Below are 21673 nucleotides of genomic sequence, written 5' to 3'. Positions count from 1 at the left end.
ACATTGGGAGACCATCAGGGGCTCCCTTCAGTTCATCCATTCTTCAGTGGGACCATATTAAAACCTGTGCTTTGCGGGTGTGGTGGCACAGGCCTGTAATCCCAGCTGCCGGGGAGGCTGAGGCAGGAGGATCACAAGTTTAAAGCCAGCCTCAGCAATGGTGAGGTGTTAAGCAACTCAGTGAGACCCTGTTTCTAAGTAAAATACAAAATAGAGCTTGGGATGTGGCTCAGTGGTTGAGTGCCCCTGAGTTCAATCCCGAGTACAAAAAGTAAAATAAAACCTGCATTTTAACCCCATCAGTGTCATTTTTTTCTCCCACTCTTTTTTTTGTTGAGGGCACCAAGGATTAATATGGGAAGGAAGAGTTTTAAGTGTAATAATAGAACTCAGTAGATGATCTGTAATCTTATTTCCAATGACTAGTTTTGTGGTTTTGTCACCTGCTAGTCATGAAATTTTGGATAGATCACCTGTTTTCTTCAATCCAGTGTTTATCAAATTACTAATATGAAACTCAGGTTCAGAGTCCTGTAAAGGAGACTTATGAAAAGTTAACTCAATATAATGTTATGAACACTGGCTCTCACTTAATTTTCTTGAACCTGCAAAATGGGGATAATATTTTTATCTTTTGTGTCATGAAAAATTATTTACCAAATTTTAAAGGTATTATTCAAATACAAGCTATTTTATATTATATCATGCAATAAAAATGTGCTTTTTTACAAGGAAAAAATTATTTATTTGGGTGCTAGAGATTAAACCCACAGCCTCTTGATACTAAATACTGAGCTACACCTCCATTCCACCAAAAGTCATGATTTAAATCATGTCCTAGACTTAGTAATTTGACCCAGTAACTCTTTGTAGGAGTGAATTTGCTGGAGTATACATTTTACTTTTGGTTAAATTGCATGTTCTAAATTTGATGGCAAAGTTCAAAGCCAGCCTGGACGATTTAGTGAGACCTGTCTCAAAAGAAAAAAATTTTTCACCAAAGGATTGGGGATGTAGCTAAGTGGTAGAGTGCTGGCCTAGCATGTGTGAGATCCTGGGTTTGATTCTTAGCACCATCAACAAATAAACAAACTGAAGAATAAATAAAATTAATTAAAAATGATGAGTAAGCCAGACATTATTTAAAAATGAATAAATAAATAAAATTAATTCCTCCAAGAACAGGGAAATCTATTAAATACCAAGGTGTCCAGTTCCATTTCTCCAGTCCAAATTTTTGGAAAAAAAATTTTACCTAATCAAAGGGATTTGCAGTATTGTTACCCTCTTTCCTTTATCTATCATTTGGTGCCTGTTTTATCATATTAAGTCTACAAGTACACAGAGAGTACTAGGGATTGAATCTGGGGTGTTTCATCATGGAGCTACATCCTCAGCCATTTTTACTGTTTTTTTTTTTTTTTTTAAATTTTTATTAGAGCATTATAGTTATACACAGTAGTTGGGTTCGTTTCAAAAAATCCTTACATGTATGGAATTCAATTTCAGTTCACATTTCTCACCTTTTCCCTCCATTCCTCCCCTTCCACCATTCTCCTTCCTCTACTCTACTGATATTCATTTCACTCATTTATTTATTTTTGATTTGTTCTTTCTACTTATACGTCAAGGTAAAATTTCCTGTGGCATATTTATGTACGAACATAACATGATAATTTAAAAAAATTTTTTTTATTCTAATTTGTTATATATGACAGAATGCATTACAACTCATTACACATATAGAGCACAATTGTTCATAACTCTGGTTATATACAAAGTATATTCACACCATTCGTGTCTTTATACATGCACTTAGGGTAATGATGTCTATCTCATTTCACCATCTTTTTTACCCCCTTGCCCCTTCTCTCTCTTTTGCCCTATCTAGAGCTAGTCTAATCTTCCCATGTTCCCCTTCCCAACCCCACTATGAATCAGCTTCCTTTCAGAGAAAACATTTGGCATTTAGTTTTTTGGGATGGACTAACTTCACTTAGCATTATATTCTCCAACTCCATTTGTTTACATGCAAATGCCATGATTTTATTCTCTTTTATTGTTGAGTAATATTCAATTGTATATATGTACCACATTTTCTTTATCCATTCATCTACTGAAGGGCATCTAGGTTGGTCCCACAGTTTAGCTATTGTGAATTGTGCTGCAATAAACATTGATGTGGCTGTGTCCCTGTTGTATACTGTTTTTAAGTCCTTTGGGTATAGAACGAGGAGTGGAATAACTGGGTCAAAAGGTGGTTCCATTCCCATTTACTGGTTTATTTTGAAACAGAGTCTCACTAAATTGCTGAGGCTGTCCTCAAACTTGTAATCATCCTGCCTTATCTCCTGAGTTACTGGGCTTAGAAGCAAGTGCCATCACACCAGCTAGCAGGAGAGTCTTTACAACATGACTGTAAATAAAGTTCCATTTTGAGGAAAGGAGTTATTCTTGGTAAATCCACTCAAGTCCTGCTAATAACTGTCTTCTTCTTCTTTTTTTTTTTTTTTAAGAGAGATGTGTGTGAGAGAGAGAGAGAGAGAGAGAGAGAGAGAGAGAGAGAGAATTTTAATATTTATTTTTTGGTATTTGGCGGACACAACATCTTTGTTTGTATGTGGTGCTGAGGATCGAACCCGGGCCGCACGCATGCCAGGGGAGCGCGCTACCGCTTGAGTCACATCCCCAGCCCTAATAACTGTCTTCTTATCTTAAAATTTAATAGTCTGGCTGTTGAATGTAGGATTCCATCACAATCCAATGCCTAATCCGTGGTATTCAAACTCTTACCTTTTGGAAAATGAAAGCCTTTGCCCATCTCTAGCCTTCTGTCTTTTCTCCTATCTTCCAGCATTTCTAAAAGATGATGGATAGTGATTTTCTTAGAATTTTTTAGTTGCCTAAGCATCAGAGAATATGACTTATATGCTTTGAAATGTGATATCATTTGAATTACTTGGCTTACTTATCCTGGATTTTACCTTTTTTCACTTTAGTCTACTTTTACAGTTTAAAAACCCATGCTTTCTTAAAGACAATATAAATAAGGAGTGTAGTCCTATCATATACTAACAGGAGATCAGCTCATCACATTTTGCTTTAAGTCATGTATCCTATTGATTGTGGTTTCTTTCAGACAGTAACTGTATTTTTATCTTTCCCAAAATTTAAGCTGGTTAGGGCTCAATAAAAGTTGATTGAATTTTTTAAGCTTTTAGCCCAACCTTTCTTGATTTGTTCCTCCTTGACTCTTTCTTACTTTAAGAAACTTTAAAAATGGTCTTTAGTATTTTTCATGGCCTGAATTTCTTCAGCTCTAAAGCCTTCTTTTAAGTTTGATTTTAAATTTCATCAGTATTGTTGAGTTCCCCCACTTCCCCTACACACACATCTTTTTTCTTCTATTAGGTTTCTTTAACCTAATGTGAGGGATTGAGGGCGTCACTCACTGAACTTAGTGTGTGAAAGACCTTTGATCTCCAGCATTACCTCCCAATTTTTTTTTTAATTTGATATGATTTTGTAGGATTCTATTAGTGGGAGGATAGAGTTTATCTAATTTGAATCTATTTAAAAAGTCATGAAACTGAAGCCCAGAGAGGCTAACTGACTTGCCTGATTTAGATATTTTAATATTTATTTTTTAGTTTTAGGTGGACATAATATCTTTATTTTATTTTTATGTGGTGCTGAGGATCGAACTCAGTGCCTCACCCATGCTAGGTGAACAATCTACCACTTGAGCCACAATCCTAGCCCCTGATTTAGATCTTAACTGAGATTTTGGCAAGGTCTCAAGAAAGTGAGTCAGAGTATCTACCAGAATTCAAGTCTCTGATTGCCAGGTCTGTGCCCTTTCCACTGATCCTGTTTGAATTTATCACAGTTACCTATGAGACCTGTTCTCATTCGTTGGCTGTCTTCCTCTTTTTCTCTCAGGGACTTTTTGCAAAAATCTCAAGAGGCCATTCTCTGAGAACTGCAGTTTAAATGTGCTGACTTGAAGTCAATAGTCAGCATTCATTTTAGGCTGACGTTTTCTTGTCTTACTCTTTAAATTTTCAATATGAAAAGAAATGGTCATTTTTCTGTCACCTTTCCAAGGATCATGTCAGTTTTTCCTTCCCCCATGTGTTAAAAGAGCCTGTCATCAGAACAATTTTTTAGGCTTTTAAGAGATGGTGTGTAATACAGCTGTCTTCAGTATACTTCAAGTAATGTGAGTTGCCTTTTTTTCCCCTTTTCTCTGAATTTAAGTGTTCTTCCGTGTACTTCCACACTTCACTTCATAGATCTTTATATGGATCTGACTTGTGTATAAGCTTATCTCTACTGTCATTCCCTTCCCCAACCTTTATTTATTTATTTTTAGTATATATATATCCTTCCATTGTAAATTTCAGTTTTGAAATTCTTAATAATATACAAACTTATGGTCTACGAAGTTGTCTCTTTTTGTTAGTCTAATATTTAATATGTGCCTAGTTTGAGGAACTATGTTTTTATTTTCCCTCCCTCCTTCCCTCTCTCTCTCTCTCTCTCATTCCTTCCTTCCTTCCTTCCTTCCTTCCTTCCTTCCTTCCTCTTTCCTTCTTTCCTTCCTTCCTTCCTTCCTTCCTTCCTTCCCAGGGGCACTTTAACCACTGAGGTACATCCCTACCCTTTATTATTTTTTACTTTGAGACAGGGCCTTGCTAAGTTGATCCTCCTACCTCAGCCTCCTGAGACACTGGGATTAAGGCATGCGCCTCTGTGCCTAATTGAACTGTTTTTCTACTTATTTACTTTCTTATGATATTTCAAAAGTTACCCATGTACTTACTTTTTACTTGGTATGGAATTATCTAAATCCCTAAGAATTGTACCTGACAAATCTCTCTTCTTCTCTTTTTTTTTTGACCTGAGCGTTACTGGATGGGCTTCAGTATTTGTTTCTCTCTGTGTCATATAGTCTTCTCCAGAGCATTGGACTTGGCAGCATTTCCTGAACTTTTTTACTATCTCTCTGAAATGAGTTTAAAGTTTTATTTCAGAGGGCAGGTTCACTGCCAAATGAATGTGTCAATCTTTGTTAACTTGTGTTCATTTTCCTATCCATTATTCTGGTGCCGGTGGTTATCATCCAGAGAAACCAAAGCCACCCATGTAATGAACTCTTCCAAAATCTGTCATCTCATAGAAGAGAAAAATGGGAATATACATTTCAACCAGATTCTTCTACTTCCTACATATGTTCTTTTTTTAATCCTTTTTTTTTTAATTTTAATATTTATTTTTTTTAGTTTTCGGCGGACAAAACATCTTTGTTTGTATGTGGTGCTGAGGATTGAACCCGGGCCGCACGCATGCCAGGCGAGCGCGCTACCGCTTGAGCCACATCCCCAGCCCCTTTTTAAACCATTTTTTAAAAATATTTATTTTTTAGTTTAGTTGGACACAATACCTTTGTTTATTTATTTATTTATTTTAATGTGGTGCTCAGGATTGAACCCAGTGCCCCGCATGTGCGAGGTAAGTGCTCTACTGCTGAGCTGTAACCCCAGCCCCCTACATATGTTCTTTAGTGGTCTTGAGAATCAATCTACTCATTCTTTGAAAGATTCAAACAGTTGAATCTTTGAGAGATTCAGCTGTTTCTAAGGCCATCTCAGTAGGCTCTGTCATGTATTGAATGCTATTAAGAAACAGGTCGCACCCTTCGATTGACCAGGTGAGTTCTATATATACCCCACAAAAGGTATTCTGGAACTATCAACACACATCACTTCTTCTGGAAATAATGACAGAACTGTTTCATCTGCTAAACCCTTGAATTCCTCCTATGTTTCTATGGAATATATTTCTCCTTTTTTAGCATGTTTTCTAGAACTTGTAGTGGTCACGGCAGGTAAATCAGACAAGGAACAGTAGGACCTGCAAGATGAGTCAGCCATATTGACAACCAAGTGAGTGAGATTGCTTAGTATTTCCACCCAAAAGCAGGTGATAAGATTAAGTCCAGTCAGCCAGGTAGAGCATCTTGTCTAGAATAAATAAGAAAAAAACAAAGTAGTTCAGACAACTAGACGTTACAGCTTGGAATGTCCAAAAAGGGTCCAAGGTTTGGAACACAGAGATCGGGACTCTAAAAATGGGTGTGTATTCAGTAGAGAGGTGTTTTGATTGCATATACTAAGCTTTGGGCTTCGAGGCCAACATTCAGAGGCTAGAACCAACATCTAGGAGGACAGGTACAAGCAAGTACAGACATGGATCTAGTAGCAGAATTGCTTGACATGGTGGTGTACTTCTGTAATCTCAGCCACTTAGGAGGCTAAGGCAGGAGGATTGCAAGTCAAGTCCAGCCTTGGCAGCTTGACAAGACCTAGTCTCAAAATTAAAAAAAAAAAAAAAAGGGTTGGGGATAAGCAGAACCAATAACAGGGGAACTGACTTCACACCAAGCCATCCAAGTGAACTAGCTAGAATTTTTTGATCACAGAATTCAAAATAGACTTGATCCCAGCCTTGGGTTGAGTCTGCTAATGGCTGTAATGATTCCACCTTAATTAATTAAGAGACAGCACAGGCAGAAAGAAATGTCCCTGTTGTTGTTCCCTGGGAGATCTTATAAAGTTCCTTTGATAAAGAGCTTCTTTTGCTCCTCTGTTCTTAAAATCTTCTGTTCATTTACCTTTTGACATTGTTTTACCTCGACCTTCCCTTCTTGAGTCTTTTTTTTTTTTTTTTCTTTTTTTTTAATTCCCATTTGACTTCTTTTCTGGACCATTTCTGCTCTCTTAACAAAAAAGCTTTTAACCTGATACAGTGGTACACACCTATAATCCCAGTGACTGGGGAGGCTGAGGTAGGAGAATCCCAAGTTCAAGGCCAGCTGCAGCAATTTAGTGAGACCCTGTTCCAAAATAAAAAAGAAAAAATAAAATAAAAAGGGCTGGGTATGTAGCCCAGTGGTAAAGTACCCCTAATTTTATCTCCCAGTATTCCCCACCAAAAAAAAAAAAGCTTTTATAAACCAAAAAATAGGCAATTTTTGGTCTTGTCCCCTTCTTCTCTAGCAGCAGAAAAGACAAAGGGCATATAGTGAATATATTTGATGCTGGTCTATGGCAAGAAAAAATCAAACAAACAAATTTAGCAAGTAATTATAAAGGTTCCTTTGGTGTGTCTCATCTCTGGATGAGTCATCGGGTTTTCTTGGCCATTCCTCTTAATCCTGAGCCTGAGCCGCTCTTGGGAAAGAGTGCTGTTTTGTTTGGACTATTACCAATACGCTTGTTCTATCTTTTTCCTTTGCTACTCTTTTTAAATTAGTCAATAGCATTCCTATAAGAATATCTGCTGTAAGCACTTTTTCACACTAAAAATAATGGGCTATAACCAAAGGATAATAGCAACTATAATCAGAAACCTGACACATATTACCTGTTTAGACTAAACTTTACAGGATTTGTTGGATCCTTAGAGACCCATCACATTATTGGATGTTTACATTTCCTTGAATAAGATTCTATAAATTTGTGTATACAGTTAAATGAGTTTACAGGTTTTTTCTATTTGTTTTTTCCATCTATCTCTAGGGTTGCAATAGTTTCCAAATCTTTTGAAGGAAAAACTGATCGCACAGAAGAATGGTATGGGACCCAGTACAAACAGGAAGCTATACCAGATGAAGTCATTAAGGTAGGGTGAACACACTTATAAATAAGCCTGATATGTGAGGAACCTCAAGAACATGAGCTCCCTAGATCCACCAACTCTGGGCTCTAGAACAACTCAAGGCCTAGAGTGTGGAGATCGATGGCCTTCTGTTGTCTATACTGCCCTGAGAGGAGTAAACAAGGAGCTAGAGAGGTGGAATTTATGCTTTTGCATAAAGAGATGGCTCTCTGGTCCCTTTCTTGTGTGTCTGCCAAACAAGCTGGCCTGTAAAGTAGACTCCTAATCTCATGCAGTCAAAGAGCATGGGAGTACAGGATACACAGAGAAGCACAGATAAGAAGAAAGATAAGAAGCAGTGAGGAAGTAGGGAACATGAAAAACAGATGCAGGGGCTCTGGAGGGCTCAGAAGTCTTGCTGGAACAGTGGGTAGGAGTAGTCTCTGGGATTCATACTGTAATTGCTTTATTTAGGAAGTGAATTATACCTCCTAATATATCATTGCTCTTTTTGTCCACATAGGAGAATTAGGATTTATTTCAAAACAGGTATGTTTAGATAGTATTTTATCACACTCATCATGCTAAGTGAAATAAGCCAATTCCAAAAAACCGAAGGTCGAATGGTTTCACTGATGTGTGGAAGTTAAACCACAATAAAGTGAGGGAGGAGAAGAAGAAAAGTTCAATAGGTTAGACAAAGGGGAACAAAGGAAAGGGAGAGGAATAGGAATAGGAAAGATAGTAGAATAAATCTAACATAATTTTCCAATGTACAAATATAAAAATACCTAAGTGAACCCCACCAACATGCCCACCCACAAGAATGGGGTCCTAATTAGAATAAAATGTATTCCATGCTTGTATAATTTTATCAAAATGGATTGTACTATCATGTATAACTAAGAATAACCAATAAAAAATAGAAAAACAAATAAAAAAGTCCTCTTTAATCTGGCTTTCAACCCATATATGGGGGTAACCTAGCCAAAAGTGTGACTCTTATTTAAATGACCTATTGTCTCACAGTTGTGGAAATATATCCCCTGTACAGATTATTCTTTCCTCTTTAAAGAACTAGAATAATCATGGTCTTCATGTGGACTAGTCAACTTCTTTGTGTTTCAGTCTCAGATTATTCATGGGGTATAGGAGTAATGGGGATTGAACCCAAGGCTGTGTGTATACTAGACAAGTGCCCTACCATGGAGCTACATTCCTCTAGCCCACTCAGGTTTTTCCTTAACCTCAGCTGGTCATTTTGGAGATGTGGAAGGGAAAGACAGATGAATACAAAAATCTTCATTTGTACCAGAAAGACCAACTCAAATTTCATAAAAAACCACAATAGGTCCCAGTTGTAGTCTTTTTATATGTGATGTAAAAGAATGCTGTGTGACATTTATCCCCTTAATATTTGTTTGGATATTGAACAAAAGCACTGTTTTAAAAACTCTTAATCAGATTCTAATTGCTTTTGTGTGTCTGTGTGTTTTATTCATCTAGAAATGGCAAAACGCTGACCTAAATGGGAAATTTAAACTTCCAACAAAGAATGAATTTATTCCTACAAATTTTGAGATTGTATCATTAGAAAAAGAAGCAACAGCATACCCTGCTCTTATTAAGGTAATGTGCTAGAACAGTATTTATTCATTTATTTATTTATTTATTTATTTATTTATTTATTTATTTAAGATGGAGTCTCACTGTGTTGTCCTGGCTTGTATTTGGTACTTAGTTGATTTGTAGAATTCACATCTTTTAGAAAATGTCACAGAAAAAAATATAAGAAATATAAGAAGGTTAAAAAAGATTCAAGCAAGGAAGCAAACAAAGCTACTAAACAGCATAGAATCTAGAGAATTGCTTTCTTTTTTAATATTTATTTTTTAGTTGTAGAAGGACGCAATACCTTTATTTATTTATTTTTATGTGCTGCTGAGGATCGAACCCAGAGCCTCACACACATTAGGCAAGCGTTCTACCACTGAGCCACAACCCCAGCCCAAGAATTGCTTGCTTTCTTTTTTAATAAATATTTATTATATTTTTAGGTGTAGATGGACACAATGCCTTTATTTTTATGTGGTGCTGAGGATCGAACCTGGGTCCCACCTGTGCTAGGTGAGCACTCTACCGCTGAGCCATAATCCCAGCCCCAAGAATTGTTTTCTTTACAGAAAAAAAACATCTGGGCTATAACCACAAGTCTGTCAAAAGGTACCAGCCTCATTTCCATACCCTCTGAAGACCCAATAAGGAAGTAGGTTTATGTTGCATCATGAAAGTTAGAGATAAGAAAGAATTTCTGAAACATAGAAGAGAGCCTCCCCAAGAAAAGCTTTGGATTTTCTCCTCTTAAAAATAATTCTCAGGGGGCTGGGATTGTGGCTCACCTAGCATGTGTGAGGCCCTGAGTTCGATCCTCAGCACCATAAAAATAAAATAAAGATATTGGGTCCAACTAAAACTAAAAAGTAAAAATAAATATTTTTTTTAAATATAAATAATTCTCAGGGCTGAGGATATAGCTCAGTTGGTAGAGTGCTTGCCTCACACGCACAAGGCCCTGGGATGGATCCCCAGCACCGCACACACAAAATAATAATAATAATTCTCATTATGACACAGTGGCTATGTGATGTTAATGGTGTTATAAGTCAGTGGGAAGGGTGACTGAAAAGTGTATTTTTCCCACTTTTTCAAAATTTTCTTTTCATGTCATTGTTTCACACCTTGGATAAAGAATGTAGAAAAATGAATCAAATTATCACAGCATATTCTCTTTTCTAAACTTAAAAACTTAAAGTCATTACTGTAGATATGTATCTTTCATTGTTTTTATCTCGTCTAAATGACCTAACATTCAGATTAAATCAATGAAACAAGAATCACTGTTTAGGAACATGAAATTTAATTTATCTTGAGTAACTAGTTTATTAAGGAGACAAGTATTTATCTTTAAAAAGAGGAGAAAACATTCAAGTCATCTTTATGTGATATATATTAGGTTATACAAAGAGAAAGCTTGTTTACCTCTCCTATTTTTTATTGGTTGTCTTCTTAGGAGTGGGGATTGAACCCAGGGCCTTGTACATGCTAAATATGTGCTCTTATACCCCCAGCCTTTGGTTGTACCTCAGTAGTAGAATGCTTTTCTAGCATACATGAGGCTCTAGTATTATAAATAAAACTTAAAAAAGGAACTGGGGGCGCTGAGGTTGTGGCTCAGTGGTAAAGCCCTTGCCTAGCATGTGCGAGGCCCTGGGTTCGATCCTCAGCACCACTTAAAAATAAATAAATAAAATAAAGGTGTTATGTCCAACTACAACTAAAAATAAATATTTAAAAAGTGGGGGGGGACAGAGTGCAGTGGCCCACACCTGTAATCTCAATGACTCAGGAGGCTGAGGCAGGAGGATCACAAGTTCAAAGCCAGCCTCAGCAACTTGGCAAGACCCTGCCTCAAAAAATTAAAAGGGTTGGGGATGTAGCTCAGTGGTTAAGCACCCTTGGGTTCAATCCCTGACACCTAAATAAATAAATAACAAAAGGACTCACGTATATTAAAAATAAATAAATAAATAAACATTTACTATGTTTATAAGTATCTGAGGGTCAGAAATCTGGAAGTTTCATAATTGTGTATTGCTTTATCCATCTGAGGTTAGAGTCAAGCTATTGGCCAGGGCTAACATCATCTGAAGACTCAGTTAGAGCTAGAGGATTCTCTTCCTAGTTCAGTTATGTGGTTGTTGGCAGCCTTAGTTCTTCCCCACATGGGTGTCTTCATAGAGTTGCTTGACATGACAACTAGCTTCTCCTGAAGTGATTGATCCAAAAGGGAAAATGAATGATTGAGATGGAAGCCAAAGTCTTCTATAATTTAATCTTGGAGGAATCATACCATCACTTCTATCGTATTGCCTTACATCTTTTTGCCTCCTGTGTCCAGAAAGATGAGCACAAGATAGTTGGTATTGGCTTCTTTGCTATAGGCTTCCATCTCCCTAATCTCGTATAGGACATAGGAAGCTGATTTCTCTCTATTAAAGGAGTCAACAGACTTCTTTCTCAAGTTTCCTGCTTTCAACAAGATCCTCTGGTTATGCTTTAAGACCATGGAATACCCACCTCCAGTACAAAACATCAGCTATTGATTGTTTCTGTCCTCCTGACAAGTGATTTAATTGAACAGTTTTGCTGAATGTGTCCCTATTTTTCTAACCAAGTTGTTTCTTCATCATAGGATACAGCTATGAGCAAACTATGGTTCAAACAAGATGATAAGTTTTTCTTGCCAAAGGCTTGTCTCAACTTTGAATTTTTCAGGTATGTAAGATGAATATAGCTATAAAGCTTCTAACAAGTTACATTTCTCTTAAGTTTTCTGTCATTTTTGATCATCTGTCTCTAAAAATAAAAAGAATTATAGTTATTTACCCTAGAAAGGGGAAGATATACTGTAAGAACCAAGATTATTAATTATTCTTCCTTTCCATTAATGAGTATACCCTTTTACTGAAATGATTTGTATTAGCTGCTTTTAAGAGGACCTTCCTAGGGCTGGGGATGTGGCTCAAGTGGTAGAGCGCTCGCCTGGCATGCGTGCTGCCCGGGTTCGATCCTCAGCACCACATACAAACAAAGACGTTGTGTCAGCCAAAAACTAAAACAAAAAATAAAATAAATATTAAAATTCTCTCTCTCTCTCTCTCTTCTCTCAATTAAAAAAAAAAGAGGACCTTCCTAGCCTTCAGGATTTTGCAATCTGGAGAGGCTACAGACTTACCCAGAAAGTTACATAATTTGGGGTGTTTTTGTTGCTTTGGTTTTATATTTTTAGAACTTGCTCAGAAGAGGTAGTAGTTGTACAATGATCTTGAGTCCTTTCCTGTCCTTTCATTGTCTGGAGCTCTCTCTGTTCCTGGCTTGGGTACTTGTAAGTTATTTAATAAAAAGGAAGGTGTTTATTAAAATTTATGAATAATGTTTCTGTTGTCATTTCATCTGTTTCCTTTTATTTATTTGTATAGTAAAAACATTTATTTATTTGTATAGTTGAAATTTTACTTTGTGAATCTATACTTTATAACTTTACATTTCTAAAATTCATTGCTATGAGTTTGTGAAATAAACCTATCATGTACTGATGTTTAATATAATGATCAGCTTTTTATTAGTTTTTCATTATTTGAATGGTTGGACATGAAATTAAAGTGAGGTGCATTTATAAGTGTTTGGGGAAAAGAATCTGTAAAGAGAAAGTTAATATTCCATCAACAAATATGTTGAGATTGTAGGGATATACATATAAATAAAATAAAGGTGTTATGTCCAACATCAGATGCACATATTTTCTAGGATTGTGCTAATATTTTAAAATTTGAAGCCAGACTTGGCTATCAAATTATGGCTTACTATTGGTCAAAAGCATTACAAAGTCTGCTTTTATTTTTTGATAGTTCAGAGTAATATTTTTGAGACTCTCAGCAGTTTTGTCACTTTTCTACTTGGCTGCTATGATTATGAGTATTTTCTTTAATTATTAATCTCTTTTGAGTGTCCTCTGGGTTGCCTAACACAGTTCTTAAAAATGGAAATATCTTGTGTCTCACAAATCTACCTATCTTGGTCTGGTCTTCCTAGAGGTAATCACTGTTGGGTTTTTTTGTACACTTTAGTAGAAGTGTGTATGTGTGTGTCTGTCTATGTGTATCCTTTTCATCTTTTTTAAAAATAATAGGATTATATTCTGTGTACTTAATTACACTTTTTAAAACCTGTGGTCTGTATTTAAGTATATAGTATCTAATTACATTTTGTGTCTGTGGTACTGGGAATAGAACCCAGGGCCTGGCACATGCTAGGCAAATGCTCTACCACTGAGCTGCATCTCCAGCCTTTTTTATTTTATTTGAGGCAGAGTCTCACTTAACTGCCCTGATTGTCCTAGAATTTGCAGTCCTCCTGCTTGACCCTCCCAGGTCACTGGGATTACAGGCCTGTGTCATCCCTTCTAGCCAAGATAATATATTTTAAAACTAACAAATGAACCAAAATTTACATATTGCAATTGAATCATGTTGTTTTTTAAGTTAGTTTAAGGCTTGCTTCAGTGCACTAGCACAGCTATTGTGGATGCAGCATTTTAAACACTTATTAGAATCATATTCTGACCTCAGTCACATGGCTTTGAGGTCCCAGACTTGGCTTTTCTGACTTTGCAGTTCCACCTAAAAAGTGCACAGTTGCCTATGGGGCTCAGTCACAGCCTCTCTTTGATGATTTTGTTTTTCTGAATCATGTCTTAAGTTTTTGAACTGTTTCACCTAAAGAAGGAAATCTATCATTATATCATGTTTGAAAGAATTAAGTAGCAGGAGCTGAAGGTGTAGTTCAGTGTTAGAGTACTGGGTTCAACCCCAGCATGGCAATAAAAAAGGAGACAATTAAAAGTGGCAGAATACTCATTTAGGTTTTCCATTTGTAAAATTTTTGAATAGCTGTAGAATATTCTCTTTGATTTTAATTTTCTAAGCGGACAAGTATTTTACCTCTATTTTTGCTTTATTATCAGCTTTGATACAATTGTTGGCTTTACTATCAATACATCATATTGTGTTATATTTATCTATATTTACTGAGCTACACATTAAGTGAAATTTTAATTTGTTACTACACAAACTGAGCAGACACCTGCCTCAAGTCTGTGACTCCCTGTTTCTTCAGCCTATAAGATTCTCCACCCGCTTCTCCAGATGTCCCCTTGGGCTTGCTCCCTTGCTTCCTGCAGGTCAAAACCTAGGTGTCAAGTTATCAGAGTGGCCTATTAACCATCTTATATAAACTCATAGTCTTCCTTCCTGGCTGCCACCACCTTATCACTCCCTATTCCTCTTATTCAGTTTAATTTTTCTCCATAGCACTATTACCATATGTTGTATCAGGTTTGAATTTATTGTCTCCTCTGTCCAGAGTGTAAGCTCTGTGAGGTCAGGGACTCTGCCTGATTTGTTCCTCCTCCATTCTCAGTGCCTGAAGAAGAGCCTGGCACTGTAGCAATATCTATGTATTGAATGAATTAATTTTTTACTTGCTTCTGATAAAGGTAAGCAGTGTCATAAACAAATGCATAGGTTGTTTGACTTGCATTTGAATCCCATCTCTGCTGCCACCAGCTCAGGTGACCTGACAACAAGTATGTTTCCATTCTGGGAAATGAAGATTTTCTAATCTGGGAAATAAAGATTAGTTGATCTCCAGTTCTGTTTAGCTTTTGTATTCTATGATTATTTCTTCTCTTTCTCACTTAAATATTTTCCTATTTTAATATTTTCTCCTAATTCTAGCTCCAGTTATATGATAGAACTTGTCAATTATTCTACTGACAAGTGATTTTGGCTTTTTGATTTTGGGAAAAACTCAGGGATTAGTTTATGTTTTTACAGTTCTTCTCAGTTTTTCTCTTTTAAGTTCATATAATTGTAGTATACAAATTTCTCCATCTTACATTCTTGTTGACCAAGGGTGTGACTTGCTTGGAGAGAGAGAAAGGGAACCTGCAAATGCTCTGTTAGCCTAAGGACAGGCATGTCTTGTGTCCCTTTCCCACTCTTACCTGCCTTGCATTTCTAATTTATCAGTTCTGCCACGCCACCTGGGGTAAACACTTCTTTTCTCCTCCTTCACTGCCACCAGGACACACACACATGGCATATTTCAGGCTTCTTTTTCAGAAATCATATTTTTTTTTCTTATGAGAAGAAGAAATAGACTCAAGAATTCAACCCTATCCTCAGGAAATTATATTAACTGATATGCAATTTCTTGATCCATCTCAAAAGTCCACATCAGAATGGGAAGTAATAAATCAGCTATTTTACTGTCAACGTTTTCTTCCAGCCCATTTGCTTATGTGGACCCCTTGCACTGTAACATGGCCTATTTGTACCTTGAGCTCCTCAAAGACTCACTCAACGAGTATGCATATGCAGCAGAGCTAGCAGGCTTGAGATATGACCTCCAAAATACCATCTATGGGATGTATGTAAGTACCCACGTCTTAGAGCCTTCCACTCATCAACATTTTTTTATATTGATTTGATGGAAGCATTTTTGATTGAGGGTATGAGTTTTATTTCTTTAAAAAAAATCTTTATACGTAATCATATTTTCTCATTTACTTTTTAAGTTAGCTCTTATAAGTATTCAGATATATATATCATTCATATTATACAGATTTTCCTTGTTTTTTTTTCCTTTTTCTTTTTTTTTACATCTTTCATCAGATTGTCATATTTTTTTCCTCAAACAAAATTGGACTCTGGTATAGGTTTAGCTTTACCCATTCTGTATCTGAAGTCTTGATCTTCTGCAAGAGAATGAAGTCTCTTTGTAAAACATAAGGTTGGCCTGTACTATTTCCCTAGAAAACCAGATCATGAGGCTGCATATCCATACTCTTCGGTCATGTTTCTTCATATCATGCCACTGCTTGAGGTATCAAAGCATTTCTTTTGTTTTTCTTTTTGTTAGTCGCTACATTTATGCTGATCCTCTCCATTGCAACATGACATACCTGTTTATCAGGTTATTGAAGGATGATTTAAAAGAGTATACATATGCAGCACGCCTCTCAGGTTTGAGCTATGGCATTGCATCAGGAATGAATGCAATACTTGTAAGTAAAATGAAATCCAAAGAAAGGCACCACACTATTGAAACATTATATTCAGCTTGGAAAAACTATTAACTTCTGCATTTTTAAACAAGAAGATTGATGGTTTTTTTCCTTGCACCTTTTTAGTGATTGAAGAACTCAAATTAGTATTAGTTCCACTAATACATGATTTAATAATGCTTAGTGCATATTATGAACATAAATGTGTGCTACATTTATTTGCATGTTCTTCTGCTTGAGATGTTTAACATACTGATCCTAAAAGCATGTTTTTCTTTCTATATATTTGATTATATTGCCATCTGAAGTAAAAGATATACATAGTTATTGTTGTAGTGCTTGAATTTTACTTAAGCTTTTTTTAGTTCTGTGGACCGTGATAGAAAGTTCCGGTGTTCAAACACACTTGAAATTTTATTTTGTAGCATGCATCATTAACTATTTTACATGTGTTTGTTTTTTGTTTTTAAAGCATTATTAAGTACATCCCAAGAAAAAATTAGATCTTCAATAGTGTTTCTGATGTTTCCAACCTTGATTATATCTCAGTTCAAATTAACACCTTTTATGGCACATATTCATTTTCATTTTTCTTGAAATTGTTTTCAGAAAATTAAAATTGGAGCATTTCTGAATACTCTTTCTAAAAAAATTCTCACACAAATGAATTTAGGATTTTGAAAATCTTATTCATTTTTGCAGTGGCTTTTTCCTTCACATATGTTTTCCAGTAGCTTTTGTTGATTTCCTTCACAAATGTTTTCCAGTAGCTTTTGTTGAGTGTATAAGAATCTATGTGATCTAATTATTCTCAGAATCCACAGAAATTTTTAGATTTAGAGATCAAAATTAACTCCAAGTATAAAATTAATAATCAGTTTTCTAGTTTTTGCTGTTAACATTTGGTGTATTTACATTAAAACAAATAATTTTTATTTATGATTTACAGTTAGCTTTCTGCTAATTGTCAGTCTGGTTTCTACCAAGTATGATATGCTTTCAGTGGTCAGTGATCTTCACTCATGCTGAGGCTCTTGACTATCATTCTTCTCAGGGTAAAACTTTCATAGGTATTCTAGTTGCAGTGTGTCTTAAACTGCTGTGGATACTACTATATGAAAATATGGTAATAGCCATTCCCCATTCATTGCTTTCAAGGTGTTAGACTTTCAGAGACTACTGAAGTAAATTGTCCTAAGGCAAATTCTAACTGTCTCCTTCATAAACATTTATTTTGACATCAGCTTTTGAGATATCAGCAGAACTTGTGAAGTAAGCAAATATTTAGAATTTGGGGTCCTTCTTGGGTAATATTGAGTGTAATACATCATTTGGTCTGCCTGATTTCTCCAAAGGTGATTTTTTAAAAATATACATTTATGTACTGTTTTGGGACTTGCCCAGTAGTTAGCTAGATGATAGTCCCCTTTGATTTTTATCTTCTTACTAGCTATAAAAACTTTTAAGCCTACCATTCATTAGAAATTCTTTTTTAAAATAAAACTTAGGGGCTGGGGATAAAACTCAGTGGTAGAGCGTGTGCCTAGCATACATGAGGCCCTGGGCTCTATCTCCAGCACCAAAAAGAGAAGAAAAATAAAGGAAAAACACTTTCTGTGATTAAATTTGATATAATGAGAATATGATTTTGATGATTTAATGTGTGTTGCCATAGTTTGGCATCAGGTGAATTTATCTACGGTGTTTAGGAAATGTGAAATTGTGTTTTTTGGCATTAGTTATTATAAAGATAACTAATGTTATCTTCTCAGTTTTAAATTATTTATGAGAAGTTAAATTCTTTGAATATCTTGTTTTTATTTCAGTATACCTGGATTTGGGATTTTTTTCTAAATGTGTAAAAATCAAGTTTAAGATGATTATGTCAAAGTTATTGGATAATTTTAGACTTTTAATATGCCAAACTCTTTCTGTAGCTTTCAGTGAAAGGTTATAATGACAAGCAGCCAATTTTGCTAAAGAAGATCACTGAGAAAATGGCTACCTTTGAGATTGATAAAAAAAGATTTGAAATTATCAAAGAGGCGGTAAGTTTTCTGACTCATTTTTGTGCTTTTTTTTTAATTCATGAAGCTATTGCTATTTGGCATATTATGAAATTTTTTGATAAAGGGAGAGAGGAGTAAATGAAGCATTCATAATCCTGTTGCGTTCATCTTACCTTATATTTGCTTAATCTATACCAGAAAGAAAGCCGACTCTGGTGGACACCTGGCCCCCTTCTCCGTGGGCTTCAAGAGCTCATGCAGTTGCAGTACTGACTTTCAAAGAGAAGCAGCTAGTGGCATTCAGGGAGTTTCAGATGAACACATTTGAACAGACTGGGTTCTGCCTTACCACAAGAGCTTTGTCACATTAGGGCAGACTATTTAAGTTTGATATATCTTCCATTCAAATACACCCCATGTTAGACCCAGTAATGAAAGTATAGGATGGATTGTTGCTTTCATAGCTAAACTGTGGTCTTCATTGTACATCATAAAAAAACTACTGTCTGTTATCAATTGAAGATCCAGAATATATCTATCCACGTTACTTGCTTACCAAGACTTTCGAATGGCTGTATATATACTATCTAAGGATGCCAAAAAGACGAAGGCCCTGGAAACCAGAAATAACTTTCTGAGAGGTGAAAGATGTCTCATAGTGAAAGCATTTAGAGTACAAATCAGTTGCCAAGGGTAAAGGTGCCACCTTGACAATGAAAAAGCATGCTGGAGCCTGGGGCTGGAGCTCAGTAGCAGAGCACTTGCCTAGCACGTGTGAGGCACTGGGTTCGATCCTTAGCACCGCTACAAAAATAAGCAAATAAAGGCATGATGTCCGTCTACAACTATAATTTTTTTTTAAGCATGTCAATTAGTTTAAGGATTAGAGAGGGGTATGCCCTATTCTTAAATATGTGACTTCAGGAGAAGAAAGAAGTAAATATTCCCACATGCCAGTAACACATAGTTCATATAATGAGATTTATAAAATTCATAGATCCATATCTCCCTTCACTAGTATATGCGGTCTCTCAACAATTTCCGGGCTGAACAGCCTCACCAGCATGCCATGTACTACCTCCGCTTGCTGATGACTGAAGTGGCCTGGACTAAAGATGAGTTAAAAGAAGCCCTGGATGGTGAGACCCTTTTTGCTTAAAGCCTAATTAATGCTGTCTCGATTTTTTTTCTAAGATGTTTGTGGTTTATACTGGTATCAAGTGTTATGTTTTTTAATAATATAGTTCTGTTAATGCCAACTGTGAGCCAGGCATGATGGCGTGTGCCTGTAATCCCAGCGATTTGGGGGGGCTGAGGCAGAAGGATGGCAGGTTCAAGGCCAGTCTTAGCAATTTAGCAAGACCCTGTTTCAAAAAATAAAAAGGGCTGAGGGTGTAGCTCAATGGTAAAGTGCCCCTGGGTTTAATCCCCGCTACCAAAAAAAAAAACCAAAAAAAAAACTTGCCAGTGTTGTATGTTTTTCATAAAAACATTGGTGGTCTTTGAAGTAGCTTTTGCATTTGGGCAGGTTAGCCACATTTGCTATTTTCAACTTGAACCTACATGGTTAATTATCACTGTTCTTAGCTTTCTGAACATGACTAAATGCTCTGACAGCACTTTACCTTGTTAATATCAAACTTTTCAGAAAAGAGGGAAAAGACTGAGCTTGAAAGTCTTATCACATAGAAAGTATGCTCAGGCATTTTTTCCAAACCCTGGCATCTTTAGATCTGTTAAGTTCAGTTAAAATTTTAGAAAATATATTAATGCCTAAAGAGTGGTCCTTGTTTTTTCCTAAAGATCTTCAATCTAATTCTCAGGGAGTTTGCTTGAAAGTCCTAAATTGTTTTAGAATTGTGATTATGTCTTCTTTTTATCCTTTTATTTGATGCCTAGTTTAATGTAATGCCTTCAATGTGTCTATTGAATGGAATAAAATACTTTCAGAGTTGCTTTATTGGACAGACTGATTATATCATCCATTATTATTTATATTTTTCATTTCCATCATTACTTCACTTAATCTTTTCTGTATGCTCATTAATAAGAATTTAAAAATAATTCTTGGGGATGTGGCTCAAGTGGTAGCATGCTCACCTAGCATGCGTGAGGCACTGGGTTCGATTCTCAGCACCACGTAAAAATAAAATAAAGATATTGTGTCCACCTAAAACTAAAAAAAAAAAAAAAATATATTAAAAATAAAAAATATGGGGGCTGGAGATGTGGCTCAAGCGGTAGCGCACTTGCCTGGCATGCGTGCGGCCCGGGTTCGATCCTCAGCACCACATACAAACAAAGATGTTATGTCTGCCGAGAACTAAAAAATAAATATTAAAAAATTCTCTCTCTCTCTCTCTTTAAAAAAATAAATAAATAAATAAATAAATAAAAAATAGGGGCTGGGATTGTGGCTCAGCGGTAGAGCGCTCACCTAGCATGAGCGGGGCCCAGGTTCAATCCTCAGCATCACATAAAAAAATAAAGGCATTGTGTTGTGTCCATCTACACCTAAAAAAAGTAAATATTTAAAATTAAAAATAATAATTCTTTTGCATTTTCAGCTAATTGTATTGTATCAGTGTTAATTTCTTAAGTTTGATCATCTATGGTGTTTAGGAAATGTGAAATTGTATTTTTTGGCATTAGTTATTATAAAGATAGCTCATGTTATCTTCCTCAGTTTTAAATTATTTATGAGAAGTTAAATTCTTTGAATGTCTTGTTTTATTTTTTATTTCAGTATACCTGGATTTGGGATTTTTTTCTAAATGTGTAAAAATCAAGTTTAAGATGATTATGTCAAAGTTATTGGATAATTTTAGACTTTTAATATGCCAAACTCTTTCTGTAGCTTTCAGTGAAAGGTTATAATGACAAGCAGCCAATTTTGCTAGAGTGGTCCTGGTTTTTTTCCTAAAGATCTTAAATCTAATTCTCAGAGAGTATTATGGTTAGGAAAGATGTTAACTAGTTAGGAGAAATTGGGTGAAGTGTATAATAAAGGAACTATGTGGTATTTTTGCAAATCTTCTATAAATCTTAAATTATCTCAAATACAAAGTTTTCTTATCTGCTTGCTTGGTTTTTGTATTTACACTTAAATGTAGATGTCAACATTTTTTATTCCTTTACAGATGTCACTCTTCCTCGCCTTAAGGCCTTCATACCTCAGCTTCTGTCACGGCTGCACATTGAGGCCCTTCTCCATGGAAACATAACAAAACAGGTGAGTGGTTGAGGTTTTAGTGGTCTGATGTGGACCACTGGAAGAAATTTTTTTCCTTTAGTCTATCTTAAGATTATTAACCAG

General features: G+C 35.8%; 1 protein-coding gene across 3 annotated transcripts in view; it reads left to right on the top strand.

Moving 5' to 3' along the window:
- Nucleotides 1-21673, top strand: part of Ide (insulin degrading enzyme) — a 92350-nt gene that overhangs the window by 52172 nt on the left and 18505 nt on the right. For 2 of the 3 annotated variants that reach the window (XM_015500121.2, XM_048801759.1), the window contains exons 12-18: nucleotides 7584-7686; nucleotides 9169-9291; nucleotides 11915-11997; nucleotides 15571-15715; nucleotides 18286-18396; nucleotides 19376-19496; nucleotides 21498-21589. In XM_015500121.2, the coding sequence (XP_015355607.1) occupies nucleotides 7584-7686; nucleotides 9169-9291; nucleotides 11915-11997; nucleotides 15571-15715; nucleotides 18286-18396; nucleotides 19376-19496; nucleotides 21498-21589 (778 nt within the window). Of the gene's footprint in view, nucleotides 1-7583; nucleotides 7687-9168; nucleotides 9292-11914; nucleotides 11998-15570; nucleotides 15716-16203; nucleotides 16349-18285; nucleotides 18397-19375; nucleotides 19497-21497; nucleotides 21590-21673 lie in introns of all 3 variants that reach the window. The other variant, XM_048801758.1, reaches the window with a different exon arrangement.

This window comes from Marmota marmota, unplaced genomic scaffold, assembly GCF_001458135.2.
Source record: "Marmota marmota marmota unplaced genomic scaffold, marMar, whole genome shotgun sequence".
NCBI lineage: Eukaryota > Metazoa > Chordata > Mammalia > Rodentia > Sciuridae > Marmota > Marmota marmota.
The sequence above is the reverse complement of the archived record's forward strand: the minus strand, read 5'-3'. Positions and strand labels throughout refer to the sequence as shown.